This window comes from Candoia aspera, chromosome 16 (genome assembly GCF_035149785.1).
Source record: "Candoia aspera isolate rCanAsp1 chromosome 16, rCanAsp1.hap2, whole genome shotgun sequence".
In the NCBI taxonomy this organism is placed as follows: domain Eukaryota; kingdom Metazoa; phylum Chordata; class Lepidosauria; order Squamata; family Boidae; genus Candoia; species Candoia aspera.
Genome location: NC_086168.1, coordinates 10,126,645 through 10,148,506, shown reverse-complemented (window position 1 = coordinate 10,148,506; position 21,862 = coordinate 10,126,645). Strand labels below are relative to the sequence as shown.

The 21,862-nt window shown below is 45.8% G+C and overlaps 1 protein-coding gene across 1 annotated transcript in view; it reads left to right on the top strand.

Moving 5' to 3' along the window:
• The window catches only part of COL27A1 (collagen type XXVII alpha 1 chain), a 110,096-nt gene extending 95,933 nt beyond the window's left edge, over positions 1 to 14,163 (top strand). Inside the window, exons 47-61 of the mRNA XM_063316305.1 lie at positions 790 to 897; positions 1,103 to 1,210; positions 2,913 to 3,020; positions 3,509 to 3,562; positions 4,065 to 4,127; positions 4,940 to 4,993; positions 6,066 to 6,101; positions 6,241 to 6,258; positions 6,789 to 6,824; positions 7,103 to 7,129; positions 8,364 to 8,429; positions 8,574 to 8,742; positions 9,465 to 9,574; positions 10,489 to 10,698; positions 12,348 to 14,163. Coding sequence (XP_063172375.1) covers positions 790 to 897; positions 1,103 to 1,210; positions 2,913 to 3,020; positions 3,509 to 3,562; positions 4,065 to 4,127; positions 4,940 to 4,993; positions 6,066 to 6,101; positions 6,241 to 6,258; positions 6,789 to 6,824; positions 7,103 to 7,129; positions 8,364 to 8,429; positions 8,574 to 8,742; positions 9,465 to 9,574; positions 10,489 to 10,698; positions 12,348 to 12,494 — 1,314 coding nt within the window. The 3' untranslated portion in view covers positions 12,495 to 14,163. The remainder of the gene's footprint in view (positions 1 to 789; positions 898 to 1,102; positions 1,211 to 2,912; positions 3,021 to 3,508; positions 3,563 to 4,064; positions 4,128 to 4,939; positions 4,994 to 6,065; positions 6,102 to 6,240; positions 6,259 to 6,788; positions 6,825 to 7,102; positions 7,130 to 8,363; positions 8,430 to 8,573; positions 8,743 to 9,464; positions 9,575 to 10,488; positions 10,699 to 12,347) is intronic.
• Positions 14,164 to 21,862: the final 7,699 nt, after the last annotated feature.

The window sequence follows — 21,862 nt, the reverse complement described above, 5'->3', positions numbered from 1 at the left end:
ATACAGAATCCTAGAGCTGAGATGGTCCATTAAGTCCAACCCTCTGTTCAGGGCAAGAATCTAAATGAAGCTGTCTCAGACAGATGATTCTCCAACCTCCACTTGAACATGTATAGTGAAAAGAAGTCCACCACCTTTCTAGATGATTAATACTACTACTGAATTGTCCTTACTGGGAGCTGGTGGTCCCTAAGAGGTCTTGATCCTCTTGTGGACAACATCCTTTCAAGTACTCCAAAGATGCTACCAGGTTTATTTATTTATTTATTTATATTTCAAATTTCTATTACCGCCCATCTCTCCCCAAAGTGGGACTCTGGGCGGTTTACAATAAAATCAAAATTAAAAGCATATAAATTACAATGCAACAGACCAATAAATAAAGATAAAATAGATATAAAATCCAAGAGGTGAAGATCTTATTCGTTGGGGAGAGATCTATGGTACTAGCCACCCCCAAGAAGAACTGATGCCCCTCCTACCCCAAGCCTTCCCTTCCTGAGGCTCCAGAATCCATCACCCTCTCATCATCAGACTAATTTTAAACTCTCCAATCATCTTTGTAGCCTTTTTCTACACCTGTCCCAGTTTGTCTGGAATTCTTCTGAAAATGGGACACCTAGAATTAGACACAGTTCACCCTGACCCCAACCAGTGTAGGATGAAGTGGAACAATTACTTCCCGCAGTTCAGAAGCTGTATTGTTGATGCAGCCACATTGGCCCTGTTTTGCAGCCACGTTACACTGCCGACCCATGTCCACTTTGTAACCAAGCCCTGTTCTCGTAGGGTTCTCTTGGCCTGCCAGGTCCCCGAGGAGTCATCGGGCGAGAGGGACAAGAAGGCGCTCCTGGTGTTGATGGGATTCCTGGGAAAGATGGCAGCAGTGGGCAAAAAGTAAGCGCAAGGTTTTGGAGAGCAGCTTGTGGAAATATGGCTGTGGTCTAGTGGCACTGGTAGAAGTACCGCCATAACGATTCACCACTATCATGCTCATTGATAGGAACTCAACTCCTGCTATGATGAATATAGTAAGCGTAATAACAGCATGCAGTATATGTACCTACATCGATGTTCTTTCTCCTCTCCTCCCCCAAATTAGGGTGAACAAGGTGAAGATGGGGAAGAAGGCACCCCAGGAATGCCAGGGAAAAGAGGGAATCTCGGGGTCTCTGGCTTACCTGGAGCACAAGGCCCCACAGGATTTAAGGTTGGCTCCCCCTACTCTTTGTCAGCAGAGTATTTACAGCCTGGAGTCTGTGCACCAACATTCTTGGAATGTTCATTAACATATTTTATTTTTCACAAAGTACCCATTTTTCTGCCATATATTCTGGCTTGAACTGAGCGCCTTGGCATGCACCTTTATCATCAAACACCTCTTTCTGCATTCATTTTAAGCTAACATATGTATCTTTCTGTATGGGCTTGGAGGTGTTCTTGGAGCCAAGAAACGTGTCACAAGTGGAGATGGGTCCAATGCCCATGTCTGAAGCCCTGTGTTAGCCCAAGAACTGCAAAATAGATCCTAGATAGATCCTAACATTGGGTCTTGAAAATGCTGAGGCCAACAAACTACTCAGCACCATACTTCAGATTAAAGCATCCCTGACAGGTGGTTATCCATCTTCTTCTTGAATGCATATCTCAAAGGAGAGCCCACCATATCTCCTTCACCCCATGAGGTTCCACTGTTGAACTGCTCTTCCTGTTAGGAAGTTCTTCCTAACATTCATGGATGCTACATCCATGGAGAGGGATGCGCTCCTCCTTGCCAAATGCAATAAATAGGTGTGTGGAAAAGCGGGGTCTTTTCAGCAGTGGGCCCATCTCTGAAGAGCTCCATTCCATGGGACATATGTTTTTTCAACCTGCCTTAAAGACCTAGTTATTCCAAGTTTACCTGCTGGCGGTGGTTAGGAGCTGAAAAATGGTGAGGGAGGGGGTGATGAGTTTTTTCCCTCCGCTAGTGTGGATTGAGGGCATTCTGATGCTCCTGTCTTGCATTCAGATTTCAAATTCTTTTGATGACGTTGGGTAGATGGTTTGAAAATGTATTTTATGTTTGAGTTACTGCCATGAACCATTTGGTGAAGGCAGTGTGCCTTCAATCAATCGTTTCAGCTGGCAACATCCCATCACTGCAAGCCTTAAAAGCAAGCAGAACCCTCCTCCCCACCAACACATCTACTGGGAAGCATTGGAAAAGACTTTCAACATTGATGACCCTCCAGAGTTTCAGAGAACGGTTCAGTCTTTTTTGGAAATGCTGCAGATTGAATGTCCTCAGAGCTGGTGGCTTAGAGGTTCATGGCCTGAAGGCAGACCTTGTCATGTCTGCTTTTCTTTGGTTCTTTTGCTTGCATTTTGTTAAAAAAAAAAAAAAAACTTGCTAAGAAGAGAGATGCCAAGTAGGTTGTAGAACAGTTGGGGGCTGGGTGAATAGGGATCTAATTATCCCTCAATGAGGGATGCTTCAATTGACCATCACTGCCCCCTAATGACCAGAGTTGAGAATGACAGGCTGGTCTAGGATGATGCAAATCTTGCCAGCTTTACCAGGGAAGATGCCCTTTTCCAGGTTAAGTTTAGAATCAATCCTACTCTGGAAGGGGAGGTTGAGGATGTGGCATTTTTGAAGCTCCTGCCCCTTTCTTGGTACACCAGTCTCAAATTAAGCATGTAGCCTGGAGTGGTGAGGTTTTCACATGGGGGACACAGCATGCCTCTTTTTTTTTTTTAATGGCACCATCTAAAGGTTGCAGATGTTGGTGATGGCAGCAAAATCTTTGTCCTTTTCTCAGATTTTTGGAGATTTGGGTTAAAAAGAAGGATGGCAAAGAACTTCAGTCTAGGTGGCTGGAGGACTTCTGGAATCTGGACGTTGATGGAATATTTTGGTGGCTTTTTAGGGAGAAAGAGGTTTGCCTGGGCAGGCTGGCCCATTGGGGAAAAGAGGTCCTCAAGGTGGAATGGGACTCCCTGGAAGCTCCGGTGATCCAGGGCCCAAAGGGCAGCCGGTGAGTAGATGCTGAGCTGGTTGCTGAAATCAGTTGGTTGAGACTCCGGCCAAGAAAAGACAGTCCATTCAGAGTCCTCTGCAGTGTAACTGATGCAGCAGGCATGGGGAATTGGCCTGTCAAACATCTGAGCTTCTGCATTCAATTGCCTGAAGTAACTTGGCTGGCTGTGCCAGGTTCCTTCTTCAGCTATTCCTGGAGACTAACCTCTGCCAAATAGGCTCAAATTAAGACATCAAGTGCAGCAAAACTCATTGTTCTTCAGGAGCTGGAAGAGAGGAGCAAACATATGTACAAGCCAAGCTACAATGGAGGAAAAGGAGATGATTTTGTTCTGAGAGCTAAAATCTATCTGGGTTTCTCTGGCTCTTTTTCTTTTGCAAATTTCACAAAGGATGAAAGGGGAGGGAAGTTCATGCTGTTCCTTCCCCCTCCCCCTCATCTCTGTATTGTTGTTTCTGCTTCTCCTCTTTGAAAAAACTTTCTAGGGAGACTTTGGTGAATCAGGATTTCCAGGGATTGCTGGAGTCTTTGGCCCAAAGGTGAGATTGTGGCAGCCCTAACATTGTCATGCAAAGGTTCTTTAAATCGGAGACAGGCCATATTTTGGCGGCAGCTGTGTTGAGCATGCGTGATGGGCCCTCTCACAAAATGGCAGCTGCAGATGGCTGATCGGTGCACAGGTTGGGTGGGACCAGTCGTGAACTACCTCCCATCGTCTAGCGATGGGCTTCATCTGCTTCCTGCCGCCTGCTTCTGGCACAGCTTTAATTTCCCATTTTTGTTTTGTTCTGAGGCAGGGCACAATTCAGAAGAAACCCTTTTTATTTTTGAGCAATGTCCCTTGGGCCAACAATGGGGAAGCTGAGAAAACTAACAGCGGGGTGTAGGGCTTCATCATCCCGCTTCTGGATCTTTTTAAAATACTATTGAAATTGTTTTACTTTTTAAAATAGCCATGTTATGGCAGAAGGAGATGAAGCCCAGTGGGTGGATAGCGATCTTACCTGACGTTTTTGCCCAATATTTTTTCTCTCTCAATAGGGACCGCCTGGAGATCTTGGCTTCAAAGGCATCCAGGGCCCCAAAGGGCCCCAGGGACTCTGGGTGAGTGTAAAGATCTTGACTTCACCATCCTTGTCTTGATCTTCAGCTCTCTGAAGCTGGATTCTCCTCAGCTAAAAGATGGTGAGCAGCATCTAGCCCCTCACCGGTGTCTTCTACGCAGCCCAGGATTGAGCTGCTGAAATTGGGCAGCGAAAGGTCCAAATTTTGGCCAGTTCGGTGGTAATGATGACGGAGACAGCTTTCCTCTTGGAGGCCAAAACATTTTGCCATATCCTACCAGGTAGTCTCCACTTCACCACATCCCTCCATTCTGTCCCATCCAGCCCTTCAGTGTTGCTTGCTTTGGGCTAAGCTGTCAGCCTTGAGTGCTGGAATCAGTCTAAAGAATCAGCATAAGAGTAAGTGGTCTGCTGAGGAAGCAGGAGGTTTAGGCCAAGAGATGGGTTGGTAGGAAGTGGGTGGCCGTCTTCTCCACCTGCCTTACCTGAAAACCTTTCCTCTACCCAGAAAAGATGAAATGCTTGGAATGACAAACAGCTCCTATTCTGGGTCTGGTGACCTTTGCTGAGCCAGCTGAGATTAAAATCTGCATGCCTTAGGTTGCTCCTGCTGTGAACTTCTGAATATGAGGAAGCTCTTTGATACTCATCTGGTGCTATTAGTTAAAAGGCAAGGTGGCATTGTTTCAGCCTCATCTGGACTCAGAAGCTAGGGAGGACTGGAACTGGCTAGAAGCTGGAGGGACATCACCAGGAAAATTCAGGGCTGGGAAAGGGAAGTAGAAGTTCTTGGTGGTGGTATGTCATGTACTATCCGTTGAATGAATGTGCAACCCTGTTTTCTTTTTGTAGGGCAAAGAAGGCGCTATTGGCCCACTTGGGATGCTAGGTCCACCAGGAAACCCCGTAGGTGTCTCTCCTGCTCCTTCACTCCTCTTCTAAAGATTAGCAGCTTTCTCCCAAGCTCTTCCCATGGAATTTCCCAGGGCCACTGGCAGGTTCTTGTCACTCAGCTATCCCTGACGTGGACATGCCCCTTTGTAAAAAACTAAACAAAACCCAAAATCCACATGCGTTCTCCACTTAGCTTGAGACTGTGACTGCTCTGCTCTAATGAAAGTGGACTCTCTTCAGAAGCTGGTTCAGGAGGAAAGGTTTAAATCCCCTTACAGCTAAGCTCAGCATGATCCAGGAGACCCCACCACTGTGGCTCTGATTCACTGGTTTCTTTCATTATTGCAACCACAGGAGTCAATGACTTCGATGTTGCATTGCCTTTGGATCCCCTATGGTGGTGCCCTGATGCAACTGCGCAACCTGAGAAAGGCATTCCCAGGAAGATCTTGATCATGCACAGCTTGGGGTCCTTATATTTCAGAACTAGGGTTTGATCATTGGTCCATTTGGACACTGAAACTAAGGCCAAGATTTTCCCTCTGGGCTTCATTACCTGCACGTAGAAAAGAAATATTTACACTAGGGATGGGCACCTTGAAGCCTACAGATGTTCTGGACAACAGTCTCTTGATACTGGGCCAAGCTGTTGGAGGTGATATGAGCTGAAGCCCAAACATCTGGAAGGCACCATTTTCCCTGCTTCTCAGTCAGCAAAGTTGGCCAACTTGACTTTGTCGCCAGAGTCCTCTTTTCACGAGAGTGTTTTCTAGACAAATTTTAACCCTTCAGTCCAGGGCCGCAACTAGGGTCTGTGTCACCCGGGGCAAACATGGATTCCACGCCCATTTTGGTGCCCCCCTCAGCGTGGTGCCCAGGGCACATGCCCTGGTTGTCCCCCCCCCCCCCCAGTTGCGGCCCTGCTTCAGTCCAGCAACTTACTGCCTGCATCTCCCAGAAGGATAATTCTCTTTCTCTCACTGATTCACACATGCTTCAGTGAGTTTTGAGTTTTTCATTGTACTGGAATGTGCAGATGTCATGCACCGTGTAATAGGTGTGCATGTCCCCCCTTCCTTTTCAGGGCCCTAAAGGAGAAAAAGGCAGCCGGGGTGAAACGGTGAGTGTTGCACATCCCGTACAATGGGTGTGAAAATCATTCTAGATCCCACTCGCTTAGATCTCAAGTCTTCTGTGAAGGATCTATTTGCATCTCCTTTTTCTTTTAAATAAAATAAAAATTTCTTTTAATATTCCAGGGTCTCCAAGGTCCAAGGGTAAGTATGTTTGTGCTCCCATCAAGACTGCTCCTTCCACCCTGTAATTTGAAAACTGCTCTGCCGTTCTTAAAGAAAAGTTTCCTGTATTGGGGAAAAAAACCTTTTAAGTCACAGTCCAAATGTTGAAGCTAAAACCAGACGTGCATAAAGTTGCTCAGATTAAATGGTGGGAATCAAACCGTTCTGATTTTGCCTTTGGGAAGTGCAAATTGGGAATTAACACATCCGTGTGAAAATGTGGAGCTTGTTTTAAGAGAATGAAGTGGAACATTTTACCCCTCCTCCAAGGGCTTTTGCTGACTGCCAGGGAACAGAATAACAGGTGCAGTGCAGAGATGAAAGGGCCTTGGAAACCTAGTGAAAAAAGTCTGTGTGTGTGTGTGTGTGTGTGTGTGTGTAAAAAGGAGGAAAAGAGCTTGGGAAAAGATCCCCCCCCCACTGTTTTAGGTTTTTGCATCTCCAGTTCAGCCACCGGCTGTTCAGATTAAAGGACCATTCTTGGTTTATCTTGACCCTTGTCTTCCTAGGGTTTCCCAGGGCCCCGAGGACCTCCTGGCCTTCCGGTATGTATTTAGAACATTATTATTTGGGCTTTGTTGTGTTTGTCTTTAAAAAAAAAAAACACCAAACAATGATGGTCTAACCCTTTCTGCATCTGGACTGTACAGTGCGGAAGCTGAATGCAAAAAATGCCCTTTCTTTACAAACTAAAGCATCGGGCAGAGAGATTTTCACTTAGCCTTTTACTTGACAGGCTAATCATCTATGGTTACCAATAGCCAGGAATTTGCTGTTGATTTAACTTACCTAATGTGTTATATCCCATCTCTTATCTTTACAGGGCCCACCAGGAATTCAAGCTGCGTTTGTAAGTTTACTGGAGCTTCATTTACCTTAGAATTCGGCAGATTTGGGGACTTAGCTGAGAGAAAACATGGGAGATTGTGTGACAGTAGACAGTACAGTTCTTATTTCACTTTAGTATCACAAACTCCACTTTGGTTGCCTTGAAGGTTGAAAGAGAGAAACACAACTACTTATAGGTAGTCCTCGCTTAACGACCACAATTGGGACCAGAATTTCAGTTGCTAAGCAAAGCAGTCATTAAGCGAATCCAACCCAAATTTATGACCTTTTTTGCAGTGGTTGTTAAGTGAAACACATGGTTCCCCATTGATTTTGCTTGCCAGAAGCCAGCCGGGAAGGTTGAAAATGGTGATCACATGACCATGGGATGCTGCGACGGTCATAAATGTGAACTGGTTGCCAAGTGGCCAAATTGTGATCTGTGGTGATACTGTGACAGTCACGAGTTCCGGTCATAAGTTGTTTTTTTCAGCACTTTTGTAAGTCCAAACCATCACTAAATGAATGGTTGTTAAGCGAGGACTACCTGTAAATGTCTCTCTTAACACGTAACTCTGCCTTTCCAGCAAATTACCGCTTTATTTCACTCCATTCAAAGGGCAAAGAAGCAGAAACAATGTATGGAAATGTATTGCCTTGTAACATGCAGGATCTTTCCCCTTCTGGATTTTTATGTAAACGAGATCTTGAATCCTCACCTTGATGGACCCTAACCAAAACTCTGGTCTATCCAGCTAAGAGTACCATATCTCAGCACTGTGCCCAGGTTGGAATATACAGTGGAGTTGACTCCCTCATTGTGGTGGTGGTGATGGTGGTGGTGGTGATGATGATGATAGGGTGAGCTTTAGAGTTAAGGCAAAGGGGCACGTGGGCATTTTAGCTGAATTTTGTTAAGCTAGGGTGCTTGGGAGAAAGGCCTACTGAGAAAGGCCCAATAGGAGCAACGCTGGAGGCAGAGGAACGATTTCAACCCTTAGCCCATGCCAAAGTTGGTGACCTTCATTCCTTTGCAAATAGCAAGGGGGAATCCCAAACATGAATGGAAATGTGGCTCTTCAGCTGACTCCCCTCAGTTCCTAACCCTAACCCTTTCTTCCTGAGATCAGGTGTGCATCACCAAACTAGTTACCAATGTGTGACATGGTTGCATCGTCAGCACTGGTTTTGTAGAGAGACAGAGCAAGTATTTGGTATGGACTTTCTCCGACCATTTCTATTTCTTCTCTCCCCAGGGGCGAGATGATTTTGGAGCAGCATTCCACTCCATGACGAGCGCCAGTGCTGTCTTCAGGTCTGAGGTGAGCCGTGGGAGCTTCTGAAACCTTTAAGGAGATTTTCCAAAATATCTATGGGAAAAAGGATCAGCCCCTGCAGGGAATCCATCAGTGGGCTGTTGATGGATTACTTGACTTTCATTCCTCTTTCTCCTTTTTCCTGGGCAGAGCTATCAACAGATGGATCTTCCAGTGATGGACCCAGGAGGGGAGATCTTTAAGACTCTGCACTACCTCAGTGACCTCATCCAGAGCATCAAGAGACCCATGGGAACAAAGGAGAACCCTACCCGCATTTGTAGAGACCTCATGAACTGTGAACAAAAGATGCAGGATGGTAAGCCCTCATCTGCTCCAGGATGGACAGGCAGCAGATAAATGTCCTCCAAGATTGTACATCTACCATGATGCATTACAAGAGGAGGAGGAGGATGGATTTCATGCTCTATCTAAATGTTCATCTATTTGGGCCAAAGCTGAACAAAGCATGAGGCCTAGATTTCATTCCTTCATGAAATTTCTGCCCAAATCTAACTACTCTTGACAGTACGCAGAAGAATCTTAACATGAGGCATCTCCTGGTAAACAGAAAAAAAAAAAAGAACAAAACAATAGAGAAAAACAACAACAATAGAGTTGGGTAAGATGGCCACTTGCCCCTTCCTTATTAGGTGTCAATGTAATCAAAGACCCATCTAAAGAAAATTTTGACTACTCTCCTAAAAGCCGTGGGCAACAGGTCCATCAGATCTCCATGATCAGCCTATTCCACAATGTTCTGGTCTTTCACCTCCCTCTTCACATGGGGGTGAGACCTCAAGCAGGCCTTCTCTAGATGATCTGAGAGGATGGACAGAATCATTCTGGAACTGAAGTTGTAAATACAAGGACCCTGATAGCTAGTGCTCAAAGTTGGAGCAAAAGAGGACTAATCTTGGAGGTCTGCGTGATGGTGGTTCCCATACTGTTCTTCTCCAGAACATCAATGGAATTCTCAGAGTTATCACTATGGCTGGATTTGGTTTCACTTGCTGTTCCTCTCTCACCTTTTTCTTTCAGGCGTGTACTGGATTGACCCAAATCTTGGCTGTTCTTCAGATAGCATTCAGGTCACCTGCAACTTCACCCAAGGGGGTCAAACTTGCCTCAACCCTGTCACAGCATCAAAGGTACAGTAAGAACACATGCTGTTTCCGGGAAATACCCTGGAATGTGACATTTCACGTGTGTAGCCCATTGAATGGCTAAAAAAAACACTTTTTATTTTCTGAGAATGCCTGTGGTTCTTCATGGGGCACAGACATTCTTAGAAAGACAGATAATGTATCTGGGGCTTGGCTGCACAGCTTCCCATTTAATTGTTTTAATTAAAAAAAAAATCTTTGCAAAAATTAAAGACAGGCGGATAGGGAGCTCAAGCGCCCAGAAGCGACACGTTGCTTATCCTTGTCTTAAGAACTATGTTCCAAACTGTTCTAAGCTTCTAAAAATAAGAAACAGCATCTTAAGCTGAGCCTGGAAGTGAAGAAATAGCTAATGACATTTTTTAAAGGCTGGAGTCATGTTTTGGCCTGGCTGAAAATGATGCCTTCTTTTCAGGGGTAACCTCAGGCAACTGCAGTCTTGCCTGGAGGAAAACATTATGTGAGTCAGCACGGCCATCATTTTCTGTCTGAACAGAATTGGGATCAAGAATTTGAGGTTCTGCTGATGCAAGTTATTGCCCAGAATTTCAGGCACGTCATCTCTCTTTCCAAGGATCAAGCAGCAAGTAATGCCTCCATTTTTGTGAATGAGTTTTGTTGGTTTTGTAGCCAGAGCAAAAGACCCATTCACAAAAATGGAGGCATTACCAAGGTTGGCTGCAGGAAGCTATTTTCTCCATGCGAAGGGTGACTCTTAGTGCAAATTCTGTGCTGATCTGTAATTTTGTAGTTTTGTATATCTCCTGTGCATGGCTGCTTAGGTGTTCTTGAAGGTCTCTGGAATGGTTATGATTTATGCATGAAGGTTGCAAGATGTTTCTCCTGGCCTCAGTGTGGAGTCCAGTCTTTATCCTAAATTTGTCCTTCTCCTTAACCAGCTGGACTTCGATGTCGGAAGAGTACAGATGAATTTCCTTCATCTCCTGAGCTCTGAAGTTGTTCAGAACATCACCGTCCATTGCTTGAACATGCCGATATGGCCAGAAGGACCATCCGAAGGGGCCACTGTACGCTTCAAGGCCTGGAACGGGCAGTTCTTTGAACAAGGAGGGCAGCTCACACCGGATGTTGTGGTGAACAATTGTAAGGTATGGAAACTGCCCATGATGTTCTCCAGGAAAAAGAGTTGGAAGCGTTGAAGACAGCCCCTCTCCATGAGCCTTATATTTTTCTGCTGTTTTATTTTGACTTCATGTCTTAAATATTGCTGCTTCCTGTGAAAAATAAGGAGGTGGTTTACAAAACTAAGGTACTACCACCACATGATGAAGACAGCAGAGTTGCATAATCAATAGCTGGAAGCGTCCGCTTGAATACACACGTTTTGACAGATCTCCTTCCCCAGACTGCAGATGTTTACATGTTGAATTTGATTTCGCCTTGGAGTAGTTTTATTATCCAGAGCAGAGGTGGGCAACTCAGTTTCAAACCCCGGTAACCCAAATCAGCATGGCCAGTTGCAAAAAAATTGTGGGAGCTGTAACCTAAAACATCTGCATGGCCTCAGGTTGTCCACCTGTGATGCCAAGAAGTGGAGATAAGACTTTTTGATAAAAGCAAAAGCGCCCCCTGCTGGTAGTTTGAATGAACTGAATGCCCCGCTCAGCTCTAAAAATGAAATTTGATATGATGCAAGAGATCTGTTTGCGTCTGTTGTTGTTGTTGTTTATTTAATTTTTATCCCACCTTTATTATTTTTATAAATAACTCAAGGCAGCGAACATACCTAATACTCCTTCCTCCTCCTATTCTATTACTGTTGTCGTTACTACCTCGCTACTTACTGTTATACATTAAGCATCTTGGGGGAGTAAGTTTGACTAGCGTATGGGAGCAACAGATCTGTAGCATTTTTTCTCTTCTGTTTGTATGTGTTTGATTTCAATCACTAGCAACTTTGGGAGGGGAAGAACAGATCCTCCCCACCCAGGTAAACATGGCTGCTCCAAGAAAGAGACAGTGAGGTGCAATGGCTAAGCCGTTTGGTCCTTGCACTGCCTTGCCTCAAGGCTTTCTGGATGATGGCCGAACTCATCAGCTGCCTTTGGTATAAGTCACCTTGCAGGATTTTTATCAGGAGAAAGGAATAGGGAGGCGGAGAGAGGAGAGGAGAGACGTGTAAATGGAGTATCTGTGGTTCTGTGGATCACAGGGTCAACTTTAAGGCTGTTTAGGCTGCCAGGAAAATTGGTGGAACTCAGGATCATTGTGGACACTACCTTAGCCTTCATGTGGACCCTCATGTTGGAACTTTTGATTGATTGATTGATTGATTGATTATGCACCATCAAGTCATTGTTGATTCTTCGTGGCCACTTAGATAGATTTTCTCCAGGAGGATCTGTCCCCAACCTGGTCCTTCAGATCTTCCAACAGTGCCCCCATCGCCACCATAATCAGGTCCCCCCCCTTCCTGCTGGTCACCCTTTTCTTCTCCTTCCTTCCATCTTTCCCAGCATCACGGCCTTCCCCAGAGTGATTCTTCGACAATTGGTCCTTAATGTGACAATTAGAGCCTGGTCATTTGTGCCTCAAGGGAGGACTTCTGGGTTGAGTTGTTGGATGATCCTCTTGGGGGCAGAGGGCAGAAGGAAACATTTGTCGGGGAAAACAAAAAGAGGGAGGGGTTTTGCAATGAGTTTTCCATTTTTTCCTCCTTTTTGGGAGGGCTGAGTCTTCCTGTCTCCAGCCCCACCCGATGGCGAGGACATAAGCCTTTTGTTTCCTTTTCGGTCAGATTCAAGACGGCCAGTGGCATCACACCCTGTTTACTTTCCGGACACATGACGTCCAGCGGCTGCCAATCATCGGCATCTATAACCTTCCACCGAGCAAGCCAGGGAAGGAATACCTCCTTGAGGTTGGACCAGTGTGTTTTCTCTAGCAGGCAGCTTCCTCGGTGCTCCAGACTTTGGCTTCCTTCGGAATAGAGGCCGCATCTTTGGCTGGGCTACTTGGCCACCTGAACCTCTTTCAGACCCAATATCCGGGGCTTCAGCACCAGGACCCCGTCAAACGGGGAGCATCTGCAGATCCAGCAGCCTCTCATTCTTGGTGCAGAGAGAAAACGGCGTCCGTTTCAGAAGACCGAGGGGGCAATGGGTGGGCCTGAAGCAACTGCAGAGGCGGCCAGCTGAACTGGACAGTTTCTACCCAAGGGTGTACTCATTCCCCCTCTTCTTTGGCCAAAGAAAACGTTACTGTATTGCTTGCAAAAAACCCAAATCTTTCGTGCAGTTTTTGGGTGACCAAGCGTGGCATTCCGTGAACCCAGGTCATTTAAACAGGCAGAGGTTTTGCTGGACAAGACAAGGAAGGTGACTTGGAAAAACAACTTTGCCGTCTTATTATTATTAATATGATATTAATTATTTTTTATCTGCTCACTGTTCTGGAACAGAAAGGATTTTGATGTGCAATATTAGAGAGAGAGAGAGAGAGAGAGAAATATAGATACAGATATATATATATATATATTATTTAAGGCACTAGATAAATAAATAAATAAAAGCAAGTGAGATTCTTCTTCCTTTTGGAAATGAAAACATCCCTTTGGATGTTGGGTGTTAAGGGAGATATCCCCCCCAAAGAGGAAAGGGGTGAGTGAAGTTTGGTGCTAAATAGATGAAAAGAGAGAAAAAGAGAGAGAGAGAGAGAGGGACAGGCCTTTTCAATTTGATTCTACCTCTCGCTATGAAAATACTTGGTGCTCTTTTATTTTTTAAAGAAGTTGTAATTATATATATGAGTAAAACTATTTAAAAATTCTCAGAGGTGCTCTAATGTCTCTTAAGAGACCCCACTTCGCCCTGAACCCTCCGTTTTGGCGCATTTCCTTTGCAGGAAGAGACGGCAGGGCACGATCTGGGTATTGGTACAGCAATGCCAAGCCAAGGCTTAATTTAAAAGCACATTAAATATTCTCCAGATTTTTCTTTGGGCCTCCTTTGGAATCCTGGTTTCATTACCAACTTATGCCTGCGGGGGGTGGGGGGGAGGTAGGGTGTAAAAATGAAGAGTAGTTTTTAGTGAACACACGTGTGTGTGTGTGTGTGTGTGTGTGTGCAAGTGTATTTGGGCTTTGGGGTTTTCTCAAGCAAGACCAGAGCTTATACCAAAAAGAGGAAAGAAGTGGGTATCTCTGTGAGTGCATGCGTTGGGCCAGCTTCCTCACCAGGACTCTCGGCCGCAAGGACACCATGATGGAAGAAAGATGTTTTCAAAAGTAAGCCGATCTGCTGTAGCTTTTCTGTAGATAGGGGGACCGCGTTTCGGCATGGACTCTGGGTCGGTCAACGGGGCCTTGGGATTTTTGAACAGGAGGAAGAAAAACCAGACCAAGATCAGAGGTATATTGGAGTCATTGACATCCACTTCGTCTTGGATTTTGTTGTTGTTGTTGTTGTTGTTGTTGTTGCTGTTTCTCGTTTTGTGCGTTGTGTTCTGTAGAAAGCCAGACTCTGTATATGTAAATTTGGAACTTAAAGAAACAGGAGGGTTGATAATATGGTAACCGTTTTCTTCTATATAAAGAATGTCGTATTGATGTAAGCAAGGTCACGCTGTCTTGTGCTTGTTGACTTTTCCCGTTTTTCCTAAGAGAAGAGACATAGGAGACCGATGTGTGTTTTTTGGAAGGGGGGGAGGGAAAAGCCATCTCCTGCTCCTGGTTCAATGAGCAAAAAGGTAATTTGAGCTTGTTGCCAAGGCTTCCTCTTTCTTTTTTCTTTTTCTGTGCCAAGTCCAAATTTTGCAATTGAGCGAACCCAGTATAAATTACCTTTCTCCAGCCTCGTGCATCCTATATAGGATTCCAGCCATATAGGATTCCAGCTTCTAGCGTTCCCCATAGGGATTGTTGGCTCATTGCAGTTTCAAGATGCCACGTTGAAGAGGGTTCTGCCCATGTGTAAAATCTTCCCTGGGTCACCTCCCTTTCCTTCTCAAGCGCCATCCAGCCCTTCCTTCTAACCATGCAGCAAGGCTTTGAAAGCCCTGCCTCTCCTGGTCTCCTGGTGCCTTTGCAGACCAAGACAATGAAGCAAACATGTGGCATGAATTCTCCAGGGCGTGGCAACAGCTGACTCCCATTGACAAAAATCAAAGGCACACACAGAATCCTCCCAAGCTTCCTCTGCCAAGACGTGACACAGCTTGTTCTCATCGCAAAGACCAGCACAACGGGTGGGCAACGAATGGGGAAAGCTGCAAAAGCACGGAGGGAATTCCAGTCTGAATTGCACCGGGTTCCAATAGATTGTCCCCTGCACTGGAGAATAATCAGATCACCCACCGTTATGTTTCTTTCATTAAACATAAAGAACCCCCTGCTGGATCATACCAAAGACCCATATTTATTCATTTATTTATTTATCGAATTTTGCCACTGCCCATCTCCCCCCAAAGGGGGGACTCTGGGCACTTTACAACCAGAATAAAACATTAAAATACCATAAAAAATATAAATACAAATATAATAAAATAAATAAATACAATATGAAATCCAGAAGCTGAGGCGAGTTGGAACATCGGTCACATATACCTAAGAGGCCATTTGGGGTGCTAACCATCTCCAGGAGTGATTACTCCCCCTCCCGCCCCAAGCGAGGTGGCAAAGCCAGGTTTTTAGTTGTTTACGAAAAGCCACCAGAGATGGAACCTGCCTTATCTCTGGGGGAAGAATGTTCCAAAGGGCGGGCACCCCTGCAGAGACGGCATGCTTCCTGGACCCCGCCAGATGGAATTCTTTTAAAGATGGGGTCCGTAACTTGCCCTCTGCATGATTGGGTGGGACAGGTTGATGCAATGGGATGAGACGGTCCCTCAGGTATCCTGGCCCCATGCCATGAAGGGCTCTAAAGGTGATAACCATATGGCCTAGCATTCAGGGAGTAAGATGCATTTGGGAAGCTGGCAGAAATGGAAAAGAGGTGGATGCTTTCTAGTAAGTCATTATCATTACTGGTGAGTCAATATCAATCTGAGCTCAATTCAATTCCCATCCAAAGGTCTTCATACTATTTATAAAACAGGGTTGCTGCTAAATGAAGATAGTAAGGAAGACACAGCACCCTGGTGGTCTTCCAGAGATGACCTATTTCTTCAACCCCGTTAACCAGATGGATGATCAGTCTCTCCTCATTTGCTGAGATGAAAATGGAGCCGGGCCAAGGATTAGGTTAAATGGGACCCGAGGGCCTTCCGTTGCCAAACAGTGAATCAGCATTTTTATAGGGCTCCTGAACATCATAAAGGGTGGATAAATGTGTACTTATGAAAAGAAAGAAGCTGTTGATTTAGCAAAATGGAAGCCCAAAGGAACAAAAACAAACCAGCCAAATTGGGGGAGGGGGGATTGAATTATTACCACAAAGTTTGGGTGATTGTTCGTGGAATTTGGGAAGATGGTTATTGTATTAATCAGCCCAGAAGCAGGCATGAGATTTTGAGAAAGAAGAAGGTACATTACTTGCATTTCTCCTAATCGATTCTCCAGTGATTTCCCTTTCCACTTCTTTATTTTTTCTGTGTAGCCAGTAGCTCTCACCAGGGGGCAATAAAAGCATGACTAAAAAATCCAGCCCTCCATTGCATTTCCAGTTGTAGTCCATAAATGTTATTTCTCCCACCCCTTCTTTTCTCAGCTTTGTGCCATTTTCCCGTGGGGTGTTTCAAGCTGCAACCCCCTTAGCTGGGAGCAAGTCCTGTTAATAAATCTCATCAGGCCCTACCTGTGAGTAGACATAATTTCCATCTTCCTCTCCCAGCTGATGGACCCCAACTCTGGCATCTGGCATTAATTCAAAGAAGCAATCAAGCCAGGTTTCAAGAACTGAATCGATTTTGGATATGTGTCTTACTCTTCCTAAAAACGATAATAAAAAAGCATAGTTTGCATGCTTTCCCCTGAATACCTGCCCATTTCTTTAAAACAGCTGCTTTTCTCTGCTCTCATGACTTCCCAGAACACGTAAGTTTATGTGATGATGGGAATGCAAAATAGAAACATGGAATTCTAGGTAATCTGCTCTGGCTACCAGCTGAGGAGGTGGAGGAGGAGAAATGATGATGATAATGATGATGATGGAGGAAGAGAAGGAGGACAAAGGATGATGATCATGATCATGATGAAGGAGGAGGAGGAGGAGGGGGAGAGAAAACTATTGCCATTGCCTGGAAAAAGACCTCCACCCAAAATTGTGGGAGAATTTCTCTCCTCTTTGACAGCTTATCTTCCTTCCCCTTGATCTTATAGCCCAAAGGTTGAGAAGTAATATTATTTCCATTGCCACTTTGCAACCCAACAGTTGAAGCAATCCATTCCAGAATATGTTCTTTGGTTCAGTGTGGCTGCCTAAAGTACCTGGGGACTACAACTCCCATCACTGGAGAGCTCTGGACATGCTGGTCAGGGATGATGGGAATGGTCGTTCAAAGCCTTGGAAACAACACCAGCTTCCCAACACTGCTGACGTGATTAATTTAACAGCTTTGCTTACTCGAGTTATCTTTAAGGAAGCTGGTACTGAAATAGGTTCTTCGATGCCCATCTCAGGACTTCAGCACTTAGTTTTTACCACCAGCTTGTGGAAGGGAATGCCCTTTCCTTCCTAGAAACCAGAAAACCTCATCTAGAAAAAAATGGTGTCGAAGGATTTGCCACATCCCTTGCCTTGGCCAATCTGTGCTATGCCCAACCAGAAATTTGGAGCTTGGGCTGGTATGGAGCGAGGGAGAGAGAAAAAAATTGAACTATCCAAGGCAAAATCTGCTTCTGAAATTCCCTGCTGTTCAACTAATGTTTAGTTTGTATGCAACCTTAATTATAGCTCGTAGGCATATTGCAAGAGAGAATCGTTCTGAACCGTTTTGCTGGACTGGTAAGTGATAGTTACGTTTGTCAACGATGGGAATGCAAAGACTCGCTTCTCCTGGCTTCTGTCTCGATTGATTTTCGTTTCTCATGGCAAGGGCAGCTGATGACTGCAGTACTCTATATTTAAGCTGTTCGGCTTTTGCAAAGCTGCAAGAAAGATCTGGAAATGTCGAACGTGCAAAAGAAAAAAAAAAGACTTGGTTTTTCCTTTAATTATAAGCATTAAGGCACTTCTTTGAATGGTGCCATTTTCTCCGACCTGGGAGCTAGATTTCATTTCCCAGAGTGCCCTAGCTTGGCTCCAGACCATCTGGAGGGCGCTAACTTAGGGGCTGGGAAAACTTTCCACCACAGAGTTCCCTTGCCCGTTTCTTGCAGAAAGAACACAGAAACCCCCCACTGAACAGAGGACCCGAGTTTGGTGGCCCTGTGTAATGTGGTCAACAACCACATTAGTTGTGCAGTAGCGGAAGGGAGGGGGGAGAAGGGCAAGATGCAACTCCATCCCAAATTCTCTGTAATTTGAGGCTCAGCCATTCGCTTGGCTTTCTAAAAGCAATCATTAAGAGGCCCCAGCAAATTGCAAGCGGGGGGGGGGGGGCAGCCTCTTTTTTGAGTGTCCTGGCAAGCTGAGTATTGAGTTGGAAATGTTATCGCGGTCTTCCGAACTAGCCGGGACGTTATTTCGCTCTTGCCTTGAGAAACCCTAACTTCCCAAGATTTTAAAGACCAATGTACAGTGGAAACCAGAGGCTTTTCTCTGGGGATTAATGGACAGACAGCTGAAAAAAAGTCATGGAACTTTGTTTTTATATAGGGCAACTGCAGCAAGATTATTATAGGCTCAAAAGCGGAAAGATCTGGCACTCCCCACAACGGAGCGATGGTTGGTGAAGGTGATGGAGCTTTCAGAGATGGCTAAATTGGCTTTCTTGATTGGAGAAAAGGCAATATCTACGTTTATGGCTGACTGGAAACCCCTTATGGACTTTTTTGTGGAAAACAGAAAAAAAACAGACTCATGATTTATGATTTGGATGATTAGAAAATATTTGATAATAGAAAAAACATTTTTTTTTTGGTAACTATGGAGTAAGATAATTTTGTAATCATAGTTGCATTGGCTGCAAAGGAAATCAGAAGCCCCTTCTTTCTATTTCTATTTCTTTTTATCTTTTCTTTCTGCACTTTTTTCGCTCTTTTTTCCTTTATTTTCTCTCTTCACTTTATAGTATTTTTTGTTAGTTTCTAATCTTCTTTTTAATACTTTTACAGGTAGCCCTTGCTTAACAACCATTCGTTTAGTAGCGGTTCAGACTCACGACAGTGCTGAAACCATCGCAGTGTCCCTGCAGTCATGTGATCACGATTTGAGTGCTTGGCAACTGGTTCACATTTATGACCGTGGTCATATGATCGCCACTTTCGACTTTCCAAGATGGCTTCTGGCAAGAAAATCAATGAGGAATTGCATGATTCGCTTAACGACCACATAGTTCACTTAACACCTGTGGCTATTTGCTTAATGACTGCTGCAAAAAAGGTCGTAAAATTGGGTCATATTTACTTAATGACTGCTTCACTTAGCAACCAAAATTCCGGTCTCAACTGTGGTCATTAAGCGAGGACTACCTGGAATAAAAAAAGAGAAACCATAACTCCCAGATAGAATATGGCAGCTTCCCACAAGTGAAGTGAGGCCCTCTGAACACATCGGACTCGAATTTCTGGCTACGTATAATGGCCACGATAGTTAAACACATCGGGGGCACCTAGTTGGGGAAGGCTGGTGTTCAGCAAAAGTGGGCAGACTGTGGCTGTGTGGATTTTCTCTTTGTTTCCTGGAAATGGAGACCAAATACTGTCGCACCTTGTGATGCTGAACCCCGCAGTCCAGATACTAGGAAGACAAGTGACTATAGACCAAGAATTCTAACACAGAATTCATGACCCAACATGCTGAACTGTGGCTTCCCTTTCTTGCATAAACAACGGCCTGGCTTCATACAAGACGTTACACCACAGACCTTGGTTGCCATACCACACCACCTCAGGAGGGCTGCCCGAAGACGTCTGACTCAAGGAAGAGTGAAAATGCGGCTGCAGAAGTAACCACCACCCAACGGCTGCATTCACAGAGCATGTCTGCTTACGGTTAAGTGAATCATGGTTTATTCAAGCAACCCAGGATTATTTGGGTGGGCGGGGGCTGTACACCTCCATGAACCGAACAGAGAGGCTGGATTAACACAACATGCTGGGCTAAACTGTGAGGAAGTGCATTTTTCTCTCCACCCAATTATTTATTCATTTGGCCCCAGAAGTACGATTTTGCAGGGAAAGACTAGTTAAAGGCCTCCAGCCGAAGGCTTCAGTAAACTTTAGCGTGGGCCTCCAGGGTTCAAGCAGCCAAACAGTTCTGACTACAGTCTCCAGAAGCCCCAGCCAAGGTGGCCTGTGGTCACGGATGCTGGGAACTTGGCCGGGCTCCAGTGGGGGAAGGCTGTTCCAAAGACTGATTTTCAAAATAAAGAGTGGTTAGCTTGACTCCCTCGGTTAGCTATGGTTAAAAATGATGGCCTGGGGACAATCCAGGCAAAAATTGTCAGAATCCAACCCTGCTACCTGCAGAATTCCCTTCCTACTGTTTCTCAGGCTGGGGCTGCTGAGAATTCCAGTTCCTTGGAATCTGGACATCTGCACATCCTCCCTGTCTTTGCCTTGTTCTCGGACAACAGCAGACAGACTGATTTAGAACAGAGAGGGAGCGTTATGCCAGGCCCCATCTGATTGTTCCTGCCCTCTATAATCCAGCATTATCAAAACTGGCTTCTGCCACAGGCTGGGAGTTCCGGAGTACTGGTGGAAAAGAAGAAGTGGAAAAAAAAAAAAACTTGCATTGCATGTTTGTTGATTCACCTTGGATATTTCCATCTGGCCCTGCCAACGAGATTCTCCGGTTGATTCTCCCGTTATCTTCCGGAAACAACTGCATCATTACCCTTGGCCTCCGATGGTTGGCAGCCTGCCGTGAGATCACAGTCACTGGCCACACCCAGCTGGCCTTCAAAGCCAGGTCTGTCTAGCTAACCGGCTGGGCACACCTGGGAATCCCAACCACCTACTTCCGAGGGATGTTTTCTTGGCAGGTGACAAAGGAGAAGAAAGCTGTGGGCGTCTCTGCTGGGCTGTGCGTCCAGTCCCTGCATCACCGCCTTGCAAGGAAAGAAATGGGAATGGAGATACGAAATTGGGCTGTCTGAATATCTCAGTGAAACCCGAGGCTGTCCCGTTGCGGTGTAATGAGAAATAAGGCTTCTGTCGATACTGCAACCTAATTCTAAAAAGATGATTTGTTGGAAAGCCCTCCATCCCTGTAGGCTTGCTAATATTTTGCAGAGGTTAAACTAGAACCATAAAAGGACAAATTACTTCAACAGTTGCGTTCTCTGTGTCTGTTTCACTCAATGTCACCCCAGAATTTCTAACAAGCTTTCATTCATTAGGAGGTCCTCTGAAGAACCACCATCTCTTGGTTCACATGTCTAGGCCACCAGGAACCCAAATCTGGGGGGCATGCCCAGTTGTCCCATGTGCATCCCATGGCCATAACACATCCCAGCAAATCAATCAATCAAATCAATCAATCTGCTGGTCTTTGACTGTATTAAAGATTGGATTGATCATCTCAGCCAAGGGACTTGGTGTGGATGACCCAATATTCTAGGCTTCTCAGGAGACCACCCCACCCCACAATCTGGCTTCCCCAACACGGGAGGCTGAAATGTGATCGGCCACATGCCCAGCCTAGCCACCCCCAGCCACCTTTCTTAACTTGGCGTCCATCATAAACACTTTTGGGAATCTACCACCCCAAGAGACCTCTGGCTGCCACCACGACAGACGGGGCCACCTCATCCTCTGGCGGCGAGCCTCCGTGGTTTCTTCTAAGCATGGGCAGAGTGGCTTCCTCCCCAGAAGAAAGTGGTGGGGAGAGAGCTTTCCGTGATCTCGGGAGGACTGCTAGAAGGAACCCAACTCCCGCAGAGAGGCACAGGTTGCCGCGTTGGGCTCCCCCCTTCTCCAAAGGCGGATTGCAATTGAAGCGATGCGGGGGGCGGGGGGTCGGCGGCGAGCGAGCCCTGGGCGCGATCCTCCTTTGTTTGCTGCCGCCGCCGCCGTTCACGCCGCTGGGGCGAGCATCTCCTGGTCGCTCGGGAAACGCACCGTGCGGGCACCCCCTTCCTCCAGCTGTTGGAGACCCGGGAGAGGCGGGCCTTGGCCCTCCCAACCCTGTCGTCATTGGCCGAGCGGGGCCCCCAGGAGCCCGGTCGGCCCTGTCACGTGGGCCAGCCGGCTTCCCATTGGCTCGGCCC